This window comes from Phocoena sinus, chromosome 4 (assembly GCF_008692025.1).
Source record: "Phocoena sinus isolate mPhoSin1 chromosome 4, mPhoSin1.pri, whole genome shotgun sequence".
Taxonomy (NCBI): Eukaryota; Metazoa; Chordata; class Mammalia; order Artiodactyla; family Phocoenidae; genus Phocoena; species Phocoena sinus.
This window is the reverse complement of record NC_045766.1, coordinates 84,496,357-84,514,139: the sequence shown is the minus strand read 5'-3', so window position 1 is coordinate 84,514,139 and position 17,783 is coordinate 84,496,357. Positions and strand designations below refer to the sequence as shown.

General features: G+C 44.7%; 2 protein-coding genes across 5 annotated transcripts in view; both read left to right on the top strand.

Moving 5' to 3' along the window:
- GRAMD1C (GRAM domain containing 1C) overlaps nt 1–7,672 on the top strand; it is an 82,443-nt gene extending 74,771 nt beyond the window's left edge. For both annotated transcript variants that reach the window (XM_032631643.1, XM_032631644.1), the window contains 3 exons: nt 289–399; nt 606–711; nt 5,952–7,672. In XM_032631643.1, the coding sequence (XP_032487534.1) occupies nt 289–399; nt 606–711; nt 5,952–6,032 (298 nt within the window). In that variant the 3' untranslated portion in view covers nt 6,033–7,672. The remainder of the gene's footprint in view (nt 1–288; nt 400–605; nt 712–5,951) is intronic.
- Nucleotides 7,673–8,484: 812 nt separating this feature from the next.
- On the top strand, nt 8,485–16,197 carry ZDHHC23 (zinc finger DHHC-type palmitoyltransferase 23). Of its 3 annotated transcripts, XM_032631373.1 has the most exons (6): nt 8,485–8,706; nt 8,917–8,989; nt 9,313–9,482; nt 11,526–12,236; nt 13,819–13,986; nt 15,850–16,197. In XM_032631373.1, exons 3-6 carry the CDS (start codon nt 9,322–9,324, stop codon nt 16,115–16,117), a joined length of 1,308 nt encoding a protein of 435 aa, XP_032487264.1. In that variant the 5' UTR covers nt 8,485–8,706; nt 8,917–8,989; nt 9,313–9,321; the 3' UTR covers nt 16,118–16,197. The 3 variants fall into 3 exon arrangements, with proteins under 3 accessions (XP_032487264.1, XP_032487263.1, XP_032487262.1); XM_032631372.1 differs by lacking the exon at nt 8,917–8,989; XM_032631371.1 differs by lacking the exon at nt 8,917–8,989 and having other exon boundaries at nt 9,288–9,482.
- The last annotated feature ends 1,586 nt before the right edge of the window (nt 16,198–17,783 follow it).

The following is a 17,783-nucleotide window of genomic DNA, read 5'->3' as shown; positions in this document are numbered from 1 at the left end:
CACTGGCTGGGATTCCTAGCAGAGAAGAGACGTCAGGGACAATCCCAACCTGCTTGTTTGGGGGCTTTATTGTCACTAGTTATCTTCTAACTGTTCCCTCAACATCCACTGAATACTTACAAATAAGTATTTCATACAATAAAATAGGGGTAATTGATTTAAATAATAATAATTGGAAACTAGTCTGGATAATATACATTTTTGAAGGTTTTGTGTGTCTGTTCTGCGCTAGCAATGCTTTAGGTCTGAGTAATAGTGGATTAACCAGGTCTGATTTGCTCTGCCTAGTTTGCTGTTGCTGGTTTTATTGAATGTGACGCTGTTTCTGAAGCTGTCAAAGATAGAGTACGCTGCTCAGTCCTTTTACCGTCTTCACCTCCAGGAAGAGAAATCTGTTAAGTAAGTCTTCTTCCCTCGCAACCTATTGTCAATAATTCCTTTGCTGCAGGGAACTTAATTCCAATTTTAGAGACTTTGGTCTGCCAACTATTCTCTAGTCATAAACTTTTTTGTTTTATTTGCAAATTTATAGGGCACTGATGATTTCTAGAGATGAAAGCCTAGAAGCTATTCCCTTGATCTTTAAGATGGTATTTTTCTTTCAGTTTAGCCTCTGATATGGTGTCAAGAGCAGAAAATATTCAAAAGAGCAAAGATCAGGCCCATCGCTTAAAAGGAGTGCTCCAGGACTCCATCGTGATGCTGGAACAGGTCAGCACCTCTGTGTACCATGTTACTTAGTAGTCATCCCAGTGAATCAGCTGCTCCTCTGGTTGTGAGAGAGTATTTACTGTTCCATTATTTGAAGAAATCCCCCTCCTAGAGGCATGTACCCTTGCCAGTTTCTGGATTATACATTTTATAGTCACTGGCACTTTTTGTTTTTAACAAAATGGTAACGTACTGTACTTACCGTTGCATACCCTCTTTTTTCAATTAGTAATACATTTTGAAGATGTTTCCCTATCAGCTTGTATACATATACCTCATTCTTTTTATTGGTCCTTCTATATAAAATTTCATGCTCAATATCAGCTTTTTATAGAAGTGGTAGATTGCTCATTATTTTGTTTTTATCTATTAACCATGTATCATGGAGATACTTTCATATCCTCTTCTTTTAACAGCTGCATTAGAATTCAACTGTACATACGTGGCATAATTATTTTACCAGTTCTCCACTGAAGAATGAACATTTAGGTTGTTTTGGTGTCTTGCTATAAGCGTTATCTCTTGAACTTAGTGTCGTCAATGTGTGCTGCTCGGTTCTATGAACCAAAACTTAGGATTCCCTTTGAAAAATGAGGACTAATACTTCCATTATAATATAATACATGTGTACTTTTCAAAATTGAAAAATAGAGAACAGAAGAGAACCTACTAGCATTCAGACATAATACTTTCAACATTTTGTTTTATTTGCTTCCATCCTTTTCTTCTATGCATTGGTTTGTTTTTTAGAAGATTCAGTTATTGAGCATTTCTTAGAACACCATGTGGGGCACTAAAGGTGCTTCCGCTAGGCACTCTTCAGATGCAGAGTGCCTGCAGTTAGTAACTTTCTCCTCCCCCTCAGCAAGGAGTAGATCATACTCTCACTTTTCTTCTCATCCTCTCCACTCATTTCCTGCTGACTCTGAACTCATGACCATGCCTCAAGGAGAAAAGAGACCCTCCCTCTCCTTCTATAACCATATCTACAGACCTTCTCCCGTCGCTGCACCCGTACTGTTCAGCACTCCATTAGAAGCATCGCTTTGCCTGTGGGACGCAAGTCCCAGCACGAGTTGGCAGGAGACTCCATCTACCCCTCTAGCTTCCCCATCTTCAGACTCCCTCATTCAGCTGGATCTTTCCGTCAGCACCTCCCCTGCTCTCTTATCTCCTACATTAGAAAACCCGAGCCATCCACATCCTTCTCTATCTGCTCATCTATCGCTCTCCTCCCTTTCACCGTCAGGCACTCTCAGAGTTGCCTACTCTGGCTGTCACTATTTTATCGTTTATAACTCCTTCACTTTTTTGAGGTTTTATTTTCACCAAAGTCACTCGTTCACATGAAGAGTTAACTTGTTCTACAGGGTTGTTTCAGAAAAATAGCAATCCTGGTATCCTCTTCTCCATTTGTTTCCCAAAGACTACAATCTAACTCTCCTGGTTTATTCTTCTGGTGTTTACCTCCATATTTATAAACCACAAGCGTGTGTTGATACTTCTTGATTTTTCAGTTTTAGACGTTATCTTTTGACTTCCCGTTATGGAGACTGGGATTTTGTTTTCTTTCACCTCCTCATGCTCCCATTTCTAATCCCCCATCCTCCAAAGGAAGTTGTGATTTTGGTTGGATCAGTATTCAGTGTTGGCTTTGTTTTGACTAAGTTTACTGTTCTGAGCTGAGCCATAGAATGAACTGCGGCTACTTTTTCTTACCCCTGAAATTGTCTTCTTATTACAGTTGATTATTTTATTGTATTGTTTATAAGTGTTTCATGCCCTGATGCTCTGTCTCCTCTCATCATCTTCGGTCACCTCAGGTTTTCAATCCATGGCGCCTCTGACGGGCTCCAGGCAGGGCCAGTGGCCCTCTCTGCAGGTGCACAGCTATCATCTTGGGGCTCCTGTTGCCCACCTCCTGTTTCCCATATCCCACGTTTTCTGCTTTCTTGGTTTCCTCCCTCCTTTTAATGGAGCATATCCTCTAGTAGCTTCCTGAGAAAGAGGGTATGGAGGTAAATATTTTAAGACTTCACCTGTCTGAAATGTTTTATTCTGTCCTTCCCCTTTGATTAATTATTTGGCTGGGGATAGAATTCTAGCTTGGAAATAAGGTTCCTTCAGAACACTGAAGGCATTGCTCCATTGCCTTTTGACTTCCAGTGTTACTACTGAGAATTCTGAGGCTGTCAGATTCCTGATCCTTTCGTCTGGAAACTCGTGCCCTTTCGTCCTGGGATATACTGAGCTGTGTGGCTGATGATTTTCTCTCCTCCACCTTCTCTCCCCTGACTTCCTATAGCACCTGTAATCAGGTGTCTGCCTTCTGTTGGACAGGTTGTCTAACCTTACCTTTTCTTTCCAGCTTCCATCTTTTTGCCTTTTTGCTCTACTTCCTCAGAGATTTCCTCAACTTAATCTTCAAATTCTTTTACTGAGTTTTTCAGTTTTTGCTAACAAGTTTTTAATTTCAAAGAGCTGCCATTTCTCTGAATTTTCTTTTTTAATGGCATTGTGAACTTTTTAAGTGGCCATAATATCTTTCTCTCTGACCATATTACTGATAATTAAAAACGATCTTTTTTTCTTCTTCTTGCATACCCACATTCCAGCAAGGTCCTTTCCCCCTCTTTTGATTTCTATCCTTAGGGTTAGAGGATTTCTTTAGATGTCTGTAGTCCTTTGCTGTCTGCTTGTATGGATCCAAAGTTCTTATCGTGCGGGTTGGGCTGGTCTACTCTGAACTTCTTGGTAGATCTGGCTGGGCCGTTGGCTAAGAAATCCTGATGTCAGTATCTTTAGGTCTTTTCTCTTGGATTGGTCAGTTTCCACAGAGAAGACTCTTCCAGTCTCCTCCCTGAAGGACTAAGGGCTGGCTGCCAGCATTTTAGGTGAGTGAGAGTAGAGAGATTGAGGAGGACAGGGCAAAGGGATGATCTCAATGTGCGGTATACATATTTTTGTATAATCCCCATTTTTGGTATGGTACTGCTGTCTTTAACGATGTATTGGTGTCCTCCTGGCCAGACTGCCAGAGACCCTCTTTTTTATCCTCTCCAGAAAATAGGACTTTAGACTTCTGCCCAGGTAGTAGGAGAGGCCACATGTCCAAAAGTTCATCCAATCCTTATTTCAGTCCCTTGATCTTTATTCCCATTTCCAGAGATGCCTGTCAGTTCCTGAGGCTTTAGAGGATTCTTCAGGGTACATTTGGTTGGTTCTCAGCTTTCCCTACTGTTAGCTTAGGATTCAGCGTTTTCAGGGCTGCTAAGTAATCCATCCGCTATCCAGTTTACAAAGTTGTGTTGCTATTGTCACCTTTTCTGTTTTCCTCCGTCCTTGTGGGCTTATGTCTTTAAAAAAAATCCCTTTACCGTGCTTTTGGTGGTGTTTCAGGAGGGAGCAAAATTGGATGCCTGTATTTAATCCGCTCACTCACTCTTCAGCTCACACTGTCTTGATTTCTTCCCGCATATCTTCCACTGATACTGCTCAAGCTAAGCTCCCCAGTGACCTCTGGCTTTTAAAGTTAATATACCTTTTTTTTTTTTTAACTTTTCATCTTACAGTGCCAGCATTTGACAAAGCTGACCATTCCGTTCTTGAAATGTATCTAATCTTCCCTGCTTTGGAACCATGGAAAAAAACACAGCTTTATTGTGATATAATTCACATAACATAAAATTCACCTTTTAAAGAATTTTTAGTGTATTCACAGGGTTGTCCCACCATCACCACTATCTAATTCCAGAGCATTTTATCGTCCCCCAAAGAAGCCCTGTACCCATGAGCAGTCATTCCCATCCCTCACTCTCTCAGCTCCTGGAAATCACTAATCTACTTTCTATTTCTTTGGGTTTGCCTATTCTGGACATTTCATATAAATGGAATCATATAATATACAGTCTTTCATGCCTGGCTTCCACCTAGCATAATGTAAAACTGCTTTTTGCTGGTTAAAACCATCTCCACTTCCTGAGTTCGTCCCCTCCCAGTGCTGCAGGCTTTTGCGTTAGATTCTCTTCCCTTCTCCTTTACTGCCCTCTAGGTGATCTTAGCTGCTCCCCTAACTTGGAATACCACATGCGCCAATGGCTCCCAAAGCATGTCTCTCACCCTGACCTCTTCCCTGAGTCCAGACTCACACAGCCACTTGCTGACTTGGCGTCTTTACCTCGAGGCTAACAGGCATCCCAAACTGATCATATCCAAAAAAGAATTAAGTTTTTATCTTGAGCCAAACCTAGTTCTCCTCCAGTTGACCTAATTTCAAAAAATGATACTACTATCCTCCAGTTGTTCAAGTGAAAAACTTCATACAGTGTGTAAGTATATATTTATCTGTGTAATTATTCGTTTTAGTTCTGAGTCTCTCACTAGTCTGTAAGCTCCATGAAGGCAGGGACAGTGCCTATTTGGTTTACCATTGTATACCCAGTACTTAGCACAGTGCCCAGCATTTAACAGGTAAGCAAAAAATATTTGTTGAATGAATGAATGAATACAAAAAAGAAATAATTTTTTGTTTTGTTTTGTTTGTTTGTTTTTTTATACTGCAGGTTCTTATTAGTCATCAATTTTATACACATCAGTGTATACATGTCAATCCCAATCGCCCAATTCAGCACACCACCATCCCCACCCCACCGCAGTTTTCCCCCCTTGGTGTCCATATGTAAGACATAATTCTTGCTCTCAAGTTGTCTACAATTTTATTAGAGATGTCAGATGTCCATGTGTATTGTTAAAGACTGTACAGAAAAACTACAAAATTAAGCATCAAAGTAAGTAGTAAAGCTTTAGGAGTTTAGAGGCAGGATGATTAGGGAAAACTGCATGGAAACAGTGGGACGGGTAAGTTTTAGATAGGTGGAGATGAACATGAGCATAATAGCAAGCAGAGGCCTTGAGTGGAACTTGAGTTGCTGAGGGGATGGTGAGGAGACCACTGTAGCTTCAGAAACCATTTCAGTAAACAAGCCCTTCACTTTGGATCATTTGATGAATAGACTTATTGGGAGGTAAAGCATACAGTAATACGTTGTAGGAAGAAGTGCAACACTACAGCAAATGAAAAGAACGCTAGCAGTCACACTGACAGATAACCGAAGGAATCAGGTGTTTTATAGTCTTTTATTTGGGCATCAGTATAGACAGAATTTTATTAAATGCAAACTTTTGGCATACAAATAATCAGAAAAATTTAAACAATCTGATTTTGAAAATTTTCTTTGCAGTTGAAGAGCTCACTCATTATGCTTCAGAGAACCTTTGATCTACTAAATAAGAACAAGACAGGCATGGCTGTCCAAAGCTAGTGATCTTAAGGACCAAAATTATAGAGATATGTGGAACCAAAAGAAAACGTCTTGAAGAAAACTAGAGGGTGAAGGATTTGAATTGTCATAGGAACATTTCCATATTTTCTCATTATTTGTACTTCTAATATGACCATTCTTTTGAATAACATTTATTGGAGAATTAGTCTCTGACAGCCTTAGGAATCCATCCTTTCATTTCTTATACATAATTCTAAGCTGTGAATTTCTCCAGTGAAGCATGAAATATATTGTGGATTTGAATTTCTATGATACAAAAAGAAAATGAGACATTCTGAACTGAGTGGTATGGCCTCATTTTCACAGTGAAGCTTGAAGTTTGACACTTTATCTGTTAGTACAGAATCAGTATGTGTCCAATAGGCTGCTTTCACAGTTGAGATACATTCAAGAGGATAAAGAAGACAATATAAGAAGAAATCTCTAAATCATTACTAACTTTGAAGGATCAGTTTTCAGGCATCTATTATAACATTTATAGATTCTTGTACTATAAATATTATCAATACAATGTCTTCATTTATTTAGCGTGTAAATTCAGTAGTCAAACCTTTTGAATCTGCATGTTGATGATTATTATCTGAAAGGTTCTTCAGCCATGTGGTATCTTTATGAAAGAAATAGGTGTTTCTTCAGGTGGCTCTCAAGAGGTGAGATTATCTTGCTCTTCATACATTATATGGCAGAAGAGTCAATTTTGGAAAAGGAAACATGTAGGATACCATCTCTCAAAACGAAGAACCATGCTCTGAGTTTTAAAAACTAGAAGATTATGTTAAAATCTGGGCATTTTAGTGACAGATCAAATGAATACTTGAACTAAGCTTGGCTTCAGCTTAGCAGACTTTCATGGTGGAAATGAGCCATCTGGTTGAAAATATTATAATTTGTGGACTACTTTTCAGTAGCCACGTATGGCTTCATTTACTCATTCACATGTGTGGCTTTAGTCAGTCAGTTGTAAGCCAGACACAAACTTTAGCTCTTTAAGAAAGACTTTGGGGGGCATTTTCTCCCAGTATAAGTGCACTGACAAGTTGTAAATCAGACATGAGCTTTGGCTCTTCATTAAAAGTTTTTAGGCGTATGTGTCTCAATACAAGTGATGTCTGTGGAACAAGAGAAGGACAGTGCAGAATAATTTGTATATATTCTTACTGCTTGAATAACAATTGCCTTTAGTTAGATGTCTCTTTTTTGCCCAGTCACCCAAGCCACATGGGATTGCTAAAGTCATTTTCGAGATGCCCATAGAGAATGAAATTATTGACTGGATTAGAGGAAAAACGGGTTTCTCTGGGCGAATCTCAACTAACCTACCTTGGGATACCAGTGTACCTACCTGGAGGATTTTTGATAAGGATTTATGATGTGTCTGACTGAGCAAAAGTGACTGGATTGTAAACTTGAAACCTTGTTCTCTGTTAATTTCACAAAAATGGTCACTGACAAGCTGAGTATTTTTGTGATATTTCTTTAAAACCTGTACTTCATAAAATACCTCAAAGAAAGTTACCAAAGTTAAGTTGCTTTGTAAATTACAACTAAATATGTATGCATTCAATTAATTGTATTTGAGCCTATGTAAATTGAATATCAATAAAACCCCAAGTCTCTGAGTTGTTTTCCTTCTTTTTTGGTCAAACCCTCCCCAAACTAGAAAGCCTGTTTCTGTGAAAACGTATACATGGGCCTACACCCTTTAAAAAATTTTTTTTGTTTAAAAGTGAAACCCAAAGAGGACTCTCATCTTAGGGCAGTTTCGTTTCAAATATGCAGCTTTCTGGAGCAAGAGTACTAGATAGGCCTGCTGGTCTCATGTAGAGACTGCTGGCCAGAAATCATGAAAATGAACAAGTTGGATAATTAACAGACCAGGGACAGTGACCTGGGCCTTTAAGAGAAGGTTAGCGAATTTGAGGGCGGTACGTCGGTAACATTTTGCCGTGGAGATCTCCCCCAACGCCTGTTGCTGGCGTCTGAACGAAGACATGCCGACCCACGGGTCTCATGTATTTAGGAAACTCTCAGGGGTCCAGGTTTCCAGTATTTCCGCCTTCGCCGACCCCCACCCCCTCCCACCCGCTCCGAAGGCTCGGGAGACTGCCCCCACGCGCCGCCCGCAGGCACTCGCGGGTCCGGGCGGGGTCCGGGCGGCCGCCTCTGGGGCGGGGCGGGGCGGAGGTACGGATCAGCCCGGCGCCTAACCTGGACCCGCTGCAGGAGCCCGGCCTTCGCTCCTCCGCTCCCCCAGGCGCCAGGGCCGCGGGCCGGGGGAGGGGCCTCGCCGGAGGGCTCCGCACGTGCGGGCGGGGGATGCCCGGCGCCGGGGGCGGGGCACCCGGAAGCTCGCGGACTTGCCGCGCTCAGCCGGGCCGGCCGTGGGGTGGCGGGGGACACGGCGGGGGTTGGCTGGGGGCACCGCGGGAGGCGGGCGCACCGCCCCAGCGGCGGCCCGCTGTGGTCACAGGTGGGCGGCGGCGGAGAGGGCGCGGCGGAGAACGGAGCCGGGGTCCCTGAGACTCCAGCCATCGCGTCGGGAGCCCCGTGGAGCAGAGATCGGCAGACGCGTCCGCGCCTCGGGAGGAGCCGACCCTTCTCCTCTCAGCGTCGGCCTCTTTGACTGCAGCCGCACCTTGGCCCGGGAGCGCAGGTAACTTCCCTCCCAAGGTCATTCTTCGGGCTGGGCGGTGTTCTCGGCCCACCCACGTCCTCACGATTGGCCGGGGCGGGAGAGGCGCGGCCACCTCGCGGCGGAGAAGTGGGTCTGGACGGCGACCCTGAGCGCTGCCCGGGCGCCGGGAGGCCTCTCCGGAGCCGGGTAGTCGGCCCCAGCGGATACATGCTTTGTCTCCTCCCGCAGCTCCGAGGGTGTTTCCACCCTCACCCTGGCTTCGGGCGGGGACAGCCCGGCCCTCCCCAGCCCGCACCCGCAGGTGAGTGCAGCCACCCATGCCCCGGCTGTCCCGGGCCGCGTAGTAGGCTGCCGTCATGGGAACGGCCAGCGCCCAGGCGGCGCCTGTCCTGGATGGGGACCTGGCGGTGAAGGCGCTTGGAGCCCTTAGAGCCCTAGAGCTTTGTGTCTGGCCACGCCGAGCCAGTAAAGCCTGATGAAAAGGGGACCACCTCCCCCTCTTCTCATTTTTGATTTCTCAGGCGTTGGTGGTTAATCAAGGATAGGTTTGGATGTGCTTACAAGATGTGAGTTGTGTTCTTTCCACTTTACTTCCTGAGGGCTTCTTATGCCTCGTGGTGACAGGTGGAAATCATGACCAAGAAGGGCAGTATGAAGCCAGGGAAGAAAAACAAAGCGGAAGAACCTGAACTGGAGCCCCTGTGCTGCTGCGAGTACCTAGATCGAAATGGGGAAAAGAACCACGTGGCAGCTTGTTTGTGTGATTGCCAAGATCTGGATGAAGGGTGTGATCGGTAAGAGCTGTGTGTTTCTTGATGCTGATCCCTCCGGCCCTTTTGAGAACTACCATGTATACTTTCAGCTTAGCCATCCAGAACACTAGAATTTGCCCTTCATTCTATTTCCACTTATCTCCAACTGAAAGTTGTCTTTTATGTCAAGTGTGAGGACTTTATAAAGATGAATTATTACTCAGTAGTGCACAACTGTCTGTTCAGCTCAGTTTACTAGGACATTATTATTTCTCATTTAAAGGGAGGAGGTGACAGAGAGAACAGGCAGGTAAAAGGATAGTAGGCCAGTTAAACGCATTAAAAAAAATAAAATGCAGGCCAGGAGAATCTGTAAGTTTAAAATGAACACGTTAGTACTGGAAAGTTCCTGCAATTCTTAGTGGTCTCAGCATTCAGAGACTGACATCTTGGGACTGGATTGCACTTGGCCACACAGGGCCTTGAGGGTTGAAAAATCATTTTTCTGCTCTTGGAATTGGTTTCACCCCTTGTTTCTGGGGAGGAAATCCAGCCAGAAGGCATGTGCCTCCCCTGGACTGGCTGTTTTCAGCATGAGCAGCAACACAGTCCTGATTGATGCTATTGTATTTGGCTTTTATTTTCACCATTATCCCAAGTGATGGAAATTAACTATCCAAAGAGATGATTTCTAATATCACTGAAAAAATTTTGTGCCAAACAGTAATAACCTGGTTTTTATCTATTTTCTAAATAATTATATATTTAAAAATTATCACATGGAAAGCATAATGTGGGGAGAACACAGATGGTGGAAACTTGCTTTTCCCATCAATAATTCCTTCTGGTTAAAAAAAGTCATTGCAGTGGCACATTGGTGATTTGGTATGCTGCTTGGTATGTTCATCTCGCCATGAGAAGCGTTCTTGGGGACTACTGTAGTCTAGTATCCCATAATCCCTTTGTAATTCTTCCTTGACAGTGTCAATCGTCTCTTACAAGTGTCTTTAAATGTAGGTTCTTTAGTCTTAGTCTAAAATCCATACTGAGAAAGTAGAACACTTTGGACTAATGAATGGAGAAATGATGCCTTTTCTGTAACCTCCATCACTCAAGACCACAACTCTTCCATTGGCCTTCTAACTCTTCCTCCCAGCCCTTGAGACCTGGGCTGGTCCCTGAGTTTTTTTCTCTCCAGACCCTTCTGGATGAGATGGGCTCCCAGCATTTCTACAGACCTGCTGCTCTGTATGCCTCCCGTATAGTTCGTTCCCATTCACTTCCAAGTCTAGCCCTAATTTTTAAAATTCTAAATTTTTTTTAAATTCTAAATTTCTAAAACCAATGTTATCCTTCCTTAAACTGTTCCTTTCCATAATAGCCTAATATGCAAAAAAAGTCAACAATACTACCTGTCCAGCAAGCTCAGTCATTTGACTTGTACTAGTTTGACCTCCACGCTTCCTTATGCAGCCCCCTGCCCTGCTGAACTGGTTTGCTCCCCCGGCCCAGGACAGGTTTTGCGCTGCACGTGCATCTCTCCACTGGAACGCCTTCTTGCCTTCCTCTCCACCCACAGGAACACTAGCCAGCTGTCAAGGTCGAGCACAAATCCCTTCTTTCCCACAAAGACCCCTGTGATGACTCCACCCAGAAGTGTGTCCTCTCCTCTGAGCACACCTTACCGTGTTTCACTGTAATAGTTCATTGGGTGATTTTGCTACTTTGTCACTTACCTAATATTTCTTGAATTCCCATGTTGTCTTCACAACTAGATGGTGAAATTTTTTGAGATTTTTATGTCTCTACGCCCACCCCAGTCTGAACAGGACTTATGTGGAATACGTGTGTATTCCTGTGTATTTGTTTCGTGGAGAAATAGTTCTGTTAAATATCTAAACATTTTGTCATTCGTATTAAAAAATTATACATGAATCTGAAGAGCTCGTGTTTAATAGTAAGGAAGTAGAATGCTTGGTCTTTGGCATCTTTTATCATTTATCCTGCTGTCTGGCCTACAGTGTTGAGTGGTTTTTCATTCAACAAACACGTCAGAGGTGTCTTCTCTGTGCTCTCTCTGAACAGATGGATCACGTGTAAGTCCGTGCAGCCCGAGACCTACGAAAGGATCATGGATACGATCTCTGACCGCCTCCGGATTCCTTGGCTTAGGGGAGCCAGGAAAGTTAACATTAGCCTCCTTCCCCCACTCTTCCTGCTGCCTGTCTTCCTCCGAGTGGCTTCGTGGCATTTCCTCCTGGGGGTGGTGGTTTTGACCTCCCTCCCTGTGCTGGCTCTGTGGTACTACTACCTCACTCACAGAAGGAAAGAACAGACTCTGTTTTTCCTGAGCCTCGGACTGTTCTCTCTGGGCTACATGTACTACGTGTTCCTGCAGGAGGTCGTCCCCAGGGGGCGTGTAGGGCCCACTCAGCTGGCTCTGCTTACCTGCGGGTTACTTCTCATACTCTTAGCCTTGTGCCGAGCCAAGAAGGATCCAGGCTACCTCAGAAACCCAGCAAACGATGACAGATCTCTAAGCGGCAGCCAAACCGAATACCTGAACAGAACAGGGCCGGAGAAGCCCAAAGGGTTCCCCGGCGCAGACCCAGCGGGCGGTCTCAACAACCGCGGGCCCAAGGATGAGCCTAAGGGCTGCCCCAGGACGTCGGCCGGAAGCCCCGCCACGGGGAAGGAGGACTGGTGCGCCAAGTGCCGGCTGGTGCGGCCAGCCCGGGCCTGGCACTGCCGGATCTGCGGCGCCTGTGTGAGGAGGATGGATCATCACTGCGTCTGGTATGTTGGAAAAATCTGGAGGCTTGCGGAGGGTGCATTCACGTGAGACTCTCTAGCCGGGTTTGCTCTTCCTTTGTGCCATCCTCAAATTTCTCTCCTTCCCAGCTTTACACCTTGGAGATATTTGTGGGCTGTTATGATGTTCCCACTTAGTCATCAGTTTTTTGAGCTTCACAAATTTAGTTCTTTTCAGTCATTTCCTGAATGTTTTTTTTTTTCTTCCCCGCTTTCTCTTTAGAGCTGCCCCTCATCTTCTCCTTTCTAAGAGAGAAGTATCTACAGTTGAATGACTTTTTAAAAAAGAATGTATCAGACATAGTATAGGCACATCCCCCTGTGCTCACAGAGCTCAAGAAAGTGTTCCTGTACTTTTAGGTGACTCTTATCCTCTGACCATGTATCCGTCATCATTTTGATGCTACCAGTGATTTCTAGTTGACATTATTGACTTAAGGCCCTGCCAGATAACTCCCTATTTGGTTAGTGGTGCAGAAATGGGCTTTTTGGGTACCTCTTTGCTGGCCAATGACAAACGAGGACACCTGAGGACACCCGTAACATGTGCGGTGCAACTTTTAAAGAAAATGTTGCAGCTTTACTGAATAAATCTTAAACTAAAGGAGTGTGATTAATTCAGATATGAATGCTGTAAGTAGCATGTTTGCAACTTGCTGTTGAGGCAGTCATGGTCAGTGAACTATGCCTTTTATCTAGGCTTCTGATCATGTCACACTCTCCCCCTCAGAAGGGGACATGGGACAGGGTGAGGGTGCAGACAGCCCTGGAGGACACAGGAGCAGACCTTAAGGTCAAGGCTCATGAACAGGGACAGCTCTTTTCTGGGGCTTTGTCTTTAGGAGTAAGCAGGTATTTTCATTTTTAGGTTTTCCTCTTCTCTGTCTTCATCATTTATTATCGTGCATACCTGGGTGTGTGCGTGCGTGTGTGCAGGGTGGTGGCCCGTTTACAAGCGCTGGTTTGCAGAGGTCCTGACAGCCTCGCCTGTGAGATCTCTGCCTGCTGGAGCATCCCGGCGTGCCTGTCATCCTGCCCTGCAAACGGCCATGACATGGAACTCTGTACCTGACAAGTAGTCTGCATACTATTGAGTTCTCTACCCCACACTGTGCTTCTAACCTCTTGGGATCTTTTATTAATATGTGTATGTAATACATGTTTTCCCACATCGTATAATACTTCTGATTTCGCATTTTTAAGTTTTTATAACTGATACCATCCTATCCTTGTGGTGGTGATTACAGCGTTAGCTCTCTTAACATTGGGTAACAGACTTGGGCAACAGACTTCACTTATTAATACCTAGAAAGATTTGTTAGCCAGGTTCTTGACTTAGTCTTGTCCTTAAGCTAATGATATGATTTCACCTTGCAAAGCGCGGAGAATATAAGACTACATCTCTCAGCAGACAAGTTTTTAATTCCCTAAAACTGAAAAACAAGAGAACTTATTTTCTAATAACTGAAACTCACACTATCTCTGTTCTAAAAGCTTTCTTGTTTATTGAGCTATTAGAGAACTTTTAAAAACATGTTTGCTTTCTCCCCCTCTGTGCTGTCTGGAGGATAAATAGCTGTGTCGGAGAATCAAATCATCAAGCATTTATGCTTGCCCTTCTGGTCTTCCTCCTCACCTCGGTGTACGGGATAACGCTGACCTTGGACACCATTTGTACGGATAGAAGTGTCTTCACAGCTCTCTTCTATTGCCCTGGAGTTTATGCAAATTACAGGTGAGACATGGGTACCCCATACGGGGCCCCACGGAAGCGGGAGTGGATTTGCAGTGAATGTACGGGGCTGTGATTCACTGCTAGGTTAGGGGGTCTCACCCAAAACACAGGACAGGTTCTGGGGATGCTGGGTATCCCTAAAATTGCCAGCACACAGTTGTGCAGTGGATACGTGCATTTTTCTGGGTGATGTCACAAGGAACGTTGACCTTAAAAAGTGAGGAACCAGTGCTCTACAAGTAGGACTAGGCTTACTCAGGGACTTCACAGTCAAACGACCACTAGCATTGCCCAAGGTAGCCACAGTGAAACTGAAATGATAACTAAAGTAGCAGTCTCTGGGTATGGATGTGGTCTCTTTTGTTGCTCGTTATTGTGGAAATTCTCACTTTATTGCTGTTTTCTGGTGCTTTGTAGCCCAGTCTTAATTTACTGCTTCTGACCCTTTCGTGAAATGCTTACAATCTCTGTAACCTTTCTTTTCTATTTAACCTCCATTGATTTTTTCCTGTTCTACTTTTTTTTTTTTTTTTTTTTGTTTAAATCACCACTCATGATTACTGTGGTATCTAGGTCAGAATTTCCTTCAGTGTTTTTAGGTTGGGGCCCATTTATACAGTGTGATGATCTCCGTGCTGTAGCAGAAGCGGGAACTGTTTAGTTTTGGCCCAATCCCCTGCCCACCCTGTCCCCGAAAGCTCTGCTTGAGGACATTTATCACAACCCACTAAGAATAGTAGTCACTGAAGGATTTCACAACCTATGAAGACTCTCAACACAGAGAAGACAGGAACTTAACCTGCGGAGGAGGGCCCATCTGTTCTAATGCCCACGAATGTCTAGCTCTGCAGTGGCGAGGGGGAGATCTGTCCACAGACTGGTACAGACAAGGGCCCGCACAGGGGTGCTATGTGGACAAAGCAGGGAGTGTCTTGAAAACAAAGAGCGAGAAGGAAGCAGGGGCCCTCGGGGGTCGTTGTGTCTGTATGTCGGTAAGCATGAGTTTTCTAGGCTTTCTGTGGGCCCCGCAAATGAAATGAGGAGCACGGTCCTGCTGCTGTGTTCTCAGTGCTGTGGACCCACGATTCATGCCTCCTCACTGGGCCTCAGTTTTCCTCATCTCTGTGGCGATTTAATCATCCCTGAGGTCCCTTTCAGCTTAACAGATGAAGATTCTGAATGAATTTCCCGCTAACTCACGTGCAGATGTTTGAAAATAATCACTTGGCAGACGTTAATCGGCAGCCTCTCCTCACAGCCTTACTAATGAGCTGGAAGCAGCTTTCTTGTCCTGTGTGACCCTGTTTGGTTTTGGAAAGCGGGATTTGAAATGTGACGGTGCTCCTGGCGCTCCTTCAGGGCTGCTGGTGCTGGGAGCTGTCCTCTTACCTGTGCTCGTCGGCCTTGTATGGAAAAGAACGGGGATGAGCAACCTTAGCACTGCTGCTCGGTCCCACCCACAGCTCCCTTGAGGACGTTTACAGCAATCTCACGGCGCCTCCGTTTTCTTCTGCGTTAAGAACAATTTAGGAATTATTCATGCAACAAACAGATCTTGACTGCGGTTGTGTCAGACACTGTTGGCTGTGTGGGGGACACGAAACACACAAAACAGTCCCTGCTGTGCTAGTATCACATCCTAGAAAAGGAGGCACCAGTAATTATAAGAACATGTTAAGAGTCATAAGTGAAGCAGGTTATTTATTGGCACTCCGAGGAGAGAAAAGTGTCTTCCAAGTGGGGTAATCAGGGAAGGGGCCAGCGTCCTTAGGAGTAAGTACTGCGTGTGTAAAATGTTACCATGGGGAGAGCTCTCTGCATGTGCAGCGTTGGCCGCCCTGACCTGCCTTTTCCTGCTCCCAGCTCAGCTCTGTGCTTCACCTGCGTGTGGTACTCTGTGATCGTCATGGGGGGCATGGCCTACATCTTCCTGATCCAGCTGATAAACATCAGCTACAACGTGACGGAGAGGGAAGTGCAGCAGGCCCTTCGACAGAAGACGGGGCGCCGGCTGCTCTGCGGGCTCATCGTGGACACAGGCCAGTACAATCGGGGCTTCCTGCGGAACTGGCACCAGTTCTCCACCCTGGGCACGCACCCCTTCCACCACCCTGCTGAGGACATAGTATGAAGTGCCTTCTGTACGGCTCCGGGGGCGGGAGGGCGTCTCCTCCCTCTGCTCCCTGGCATCCTACACTTTGGTACGCCTTTTCTTAAAGGCGTTATAGGGCCATGCTCAGGTCTAGGCACTGGACTGGGAAGAAATGAATTTCTCTGACTTCACACTTTAAGGGGTTTTTATATCAAAGCAGTAAAAGTAGAGCCATTCCTTTCCAGTCACCTTATTAACATACTCAGTCACCAGAAGTTGAAAAGGATGTGGATCGCTAATGCAGAAATTGATAGAAGCAATTCACCCATTAGTATGGGAGAAAGAGCTTTGGATTAGGGTAGTTTCTAGTCCCTCTTTCAACTCCTAATAGCCATGCCACCCTCAGTCAGGTCACTTCCCTGAGTCTCAGGTTCATTTGTCAAGTGGGGTACTGATGCTGCCCTGGCTACCTCACAGAGCGGTTGTGCGGGGGGACACGGGAGGGTCACGAGAGGGGTGCGGTATGTGGAAAGCACTGAGAAACAACGAAAAACTAAAGCACCAGAGAGGTGTGAATTATTATTAGGAGACTCCTAAGACTGGAAAAAATATTTCAGGTCAGAATGTTGAAGCCAGTCCATTTTTAGCATTTCAGAGTGAAAAAACGATCCCCAAATACCACATTGTACGGTTATGGGGATTTCTCTTTCTGAAGTATTAGACGTTAACTACTCAAACAGGGTAGAAGACGACCAAATGGATTTACGCTGTCATCCGATCTTGAAAGTTGATAATAATTACGAGCCTAATTATTGCTAGTGTAATGCACAGTGGTCATGAGTTTCGGTGATGAGTTCTCACGTTGATCTTATTTCTTATGGATTTATTCTGTTTGGATTTACTCTAAGTAACTCCAGTAGGCATCAGTGTTTTTTTCCTCTTCCCACGTGTTGCCTGGTCAGGTGCTAGCACACTTGTGACAACGGCTGGACGAGAACAGACACTCCTATCGGGAAGATTTTACTCTCTTTGTGGGTAGGGTGGCTGGTTAATATCAAGAGCTTGACTTTTTTGTTGATATAAGTAATTCAGGCACTGTCAGTAATAGCACCAAGTTGCAAAAACCAGTATTCTGGCGTTCACATTATTCTGGCATGAGCTCCCTGTGAGGGGCTGATTGACGTCTTCCCACTTAACTTGCACATCACTTCTCATTCACCTTTCCCAAGATAAAAGTATCTCACTAGGAGGGAAGAAACAGGGTATATGTGGTTTCCACTAATTAATAGATTACCGTTCTTCCCTGGCTCTTCCTAAATTGTTTCTTTAATCCTACCTCAAAATGGAAAGCGTGTAAAGGATGAAATATTTAGCGATTCTGGCATAGAATCAAGATGAGGCAACTTAACGTGGGGAAAAATACCCTCTTGAAATATTTGGTTTTGTACCTGTACTTGTTTTGGGAACCCCAAAGAATTCATGAGCCCTTAAATTTGTTTTGGCTAATAGCTTAATATAGGGAAAATACTGCCAGCTTTTTCAGTCAGTCTTTCTGTGCATGCTGCTGTAGCAAGAGGTTTATAAAGGTCGAGAAGAAATATTGCTACTTCTACAGCATTGCCACCCTCTGCAGCTGGCACCATCCCTAGTCCTGCCATTAATCGAGGCTGTCCTTAAGACAGGCACCACACGTTTATACAGGCTT

Excerpts from the sequence above, each read along its gene's own strand:
- ZDHHC23 (XM_032631372.1), top strand. The coding sequence starts at position 9,322 with ATGACCAAGAAGGGCAGTATGAAGCCAGGGAAGAAAAACAAAGCGGAA. Across the intron at positions 12,237-13,818 it reads ATGGATCATCACTGCGTCTG|GATAAATAGCTGTGTCGGAG; the intron begins GTATGTTGGAAA and ends TGCTGTCTGGAG. Across the intron at positions 13,987-15,849 it reads GGAGTTTATGCAAATTACAG|CTCAGCTCTGTGCTTCACCT; the intron begins GTGAGACATGGG and ends TCCTGCTCCCAG.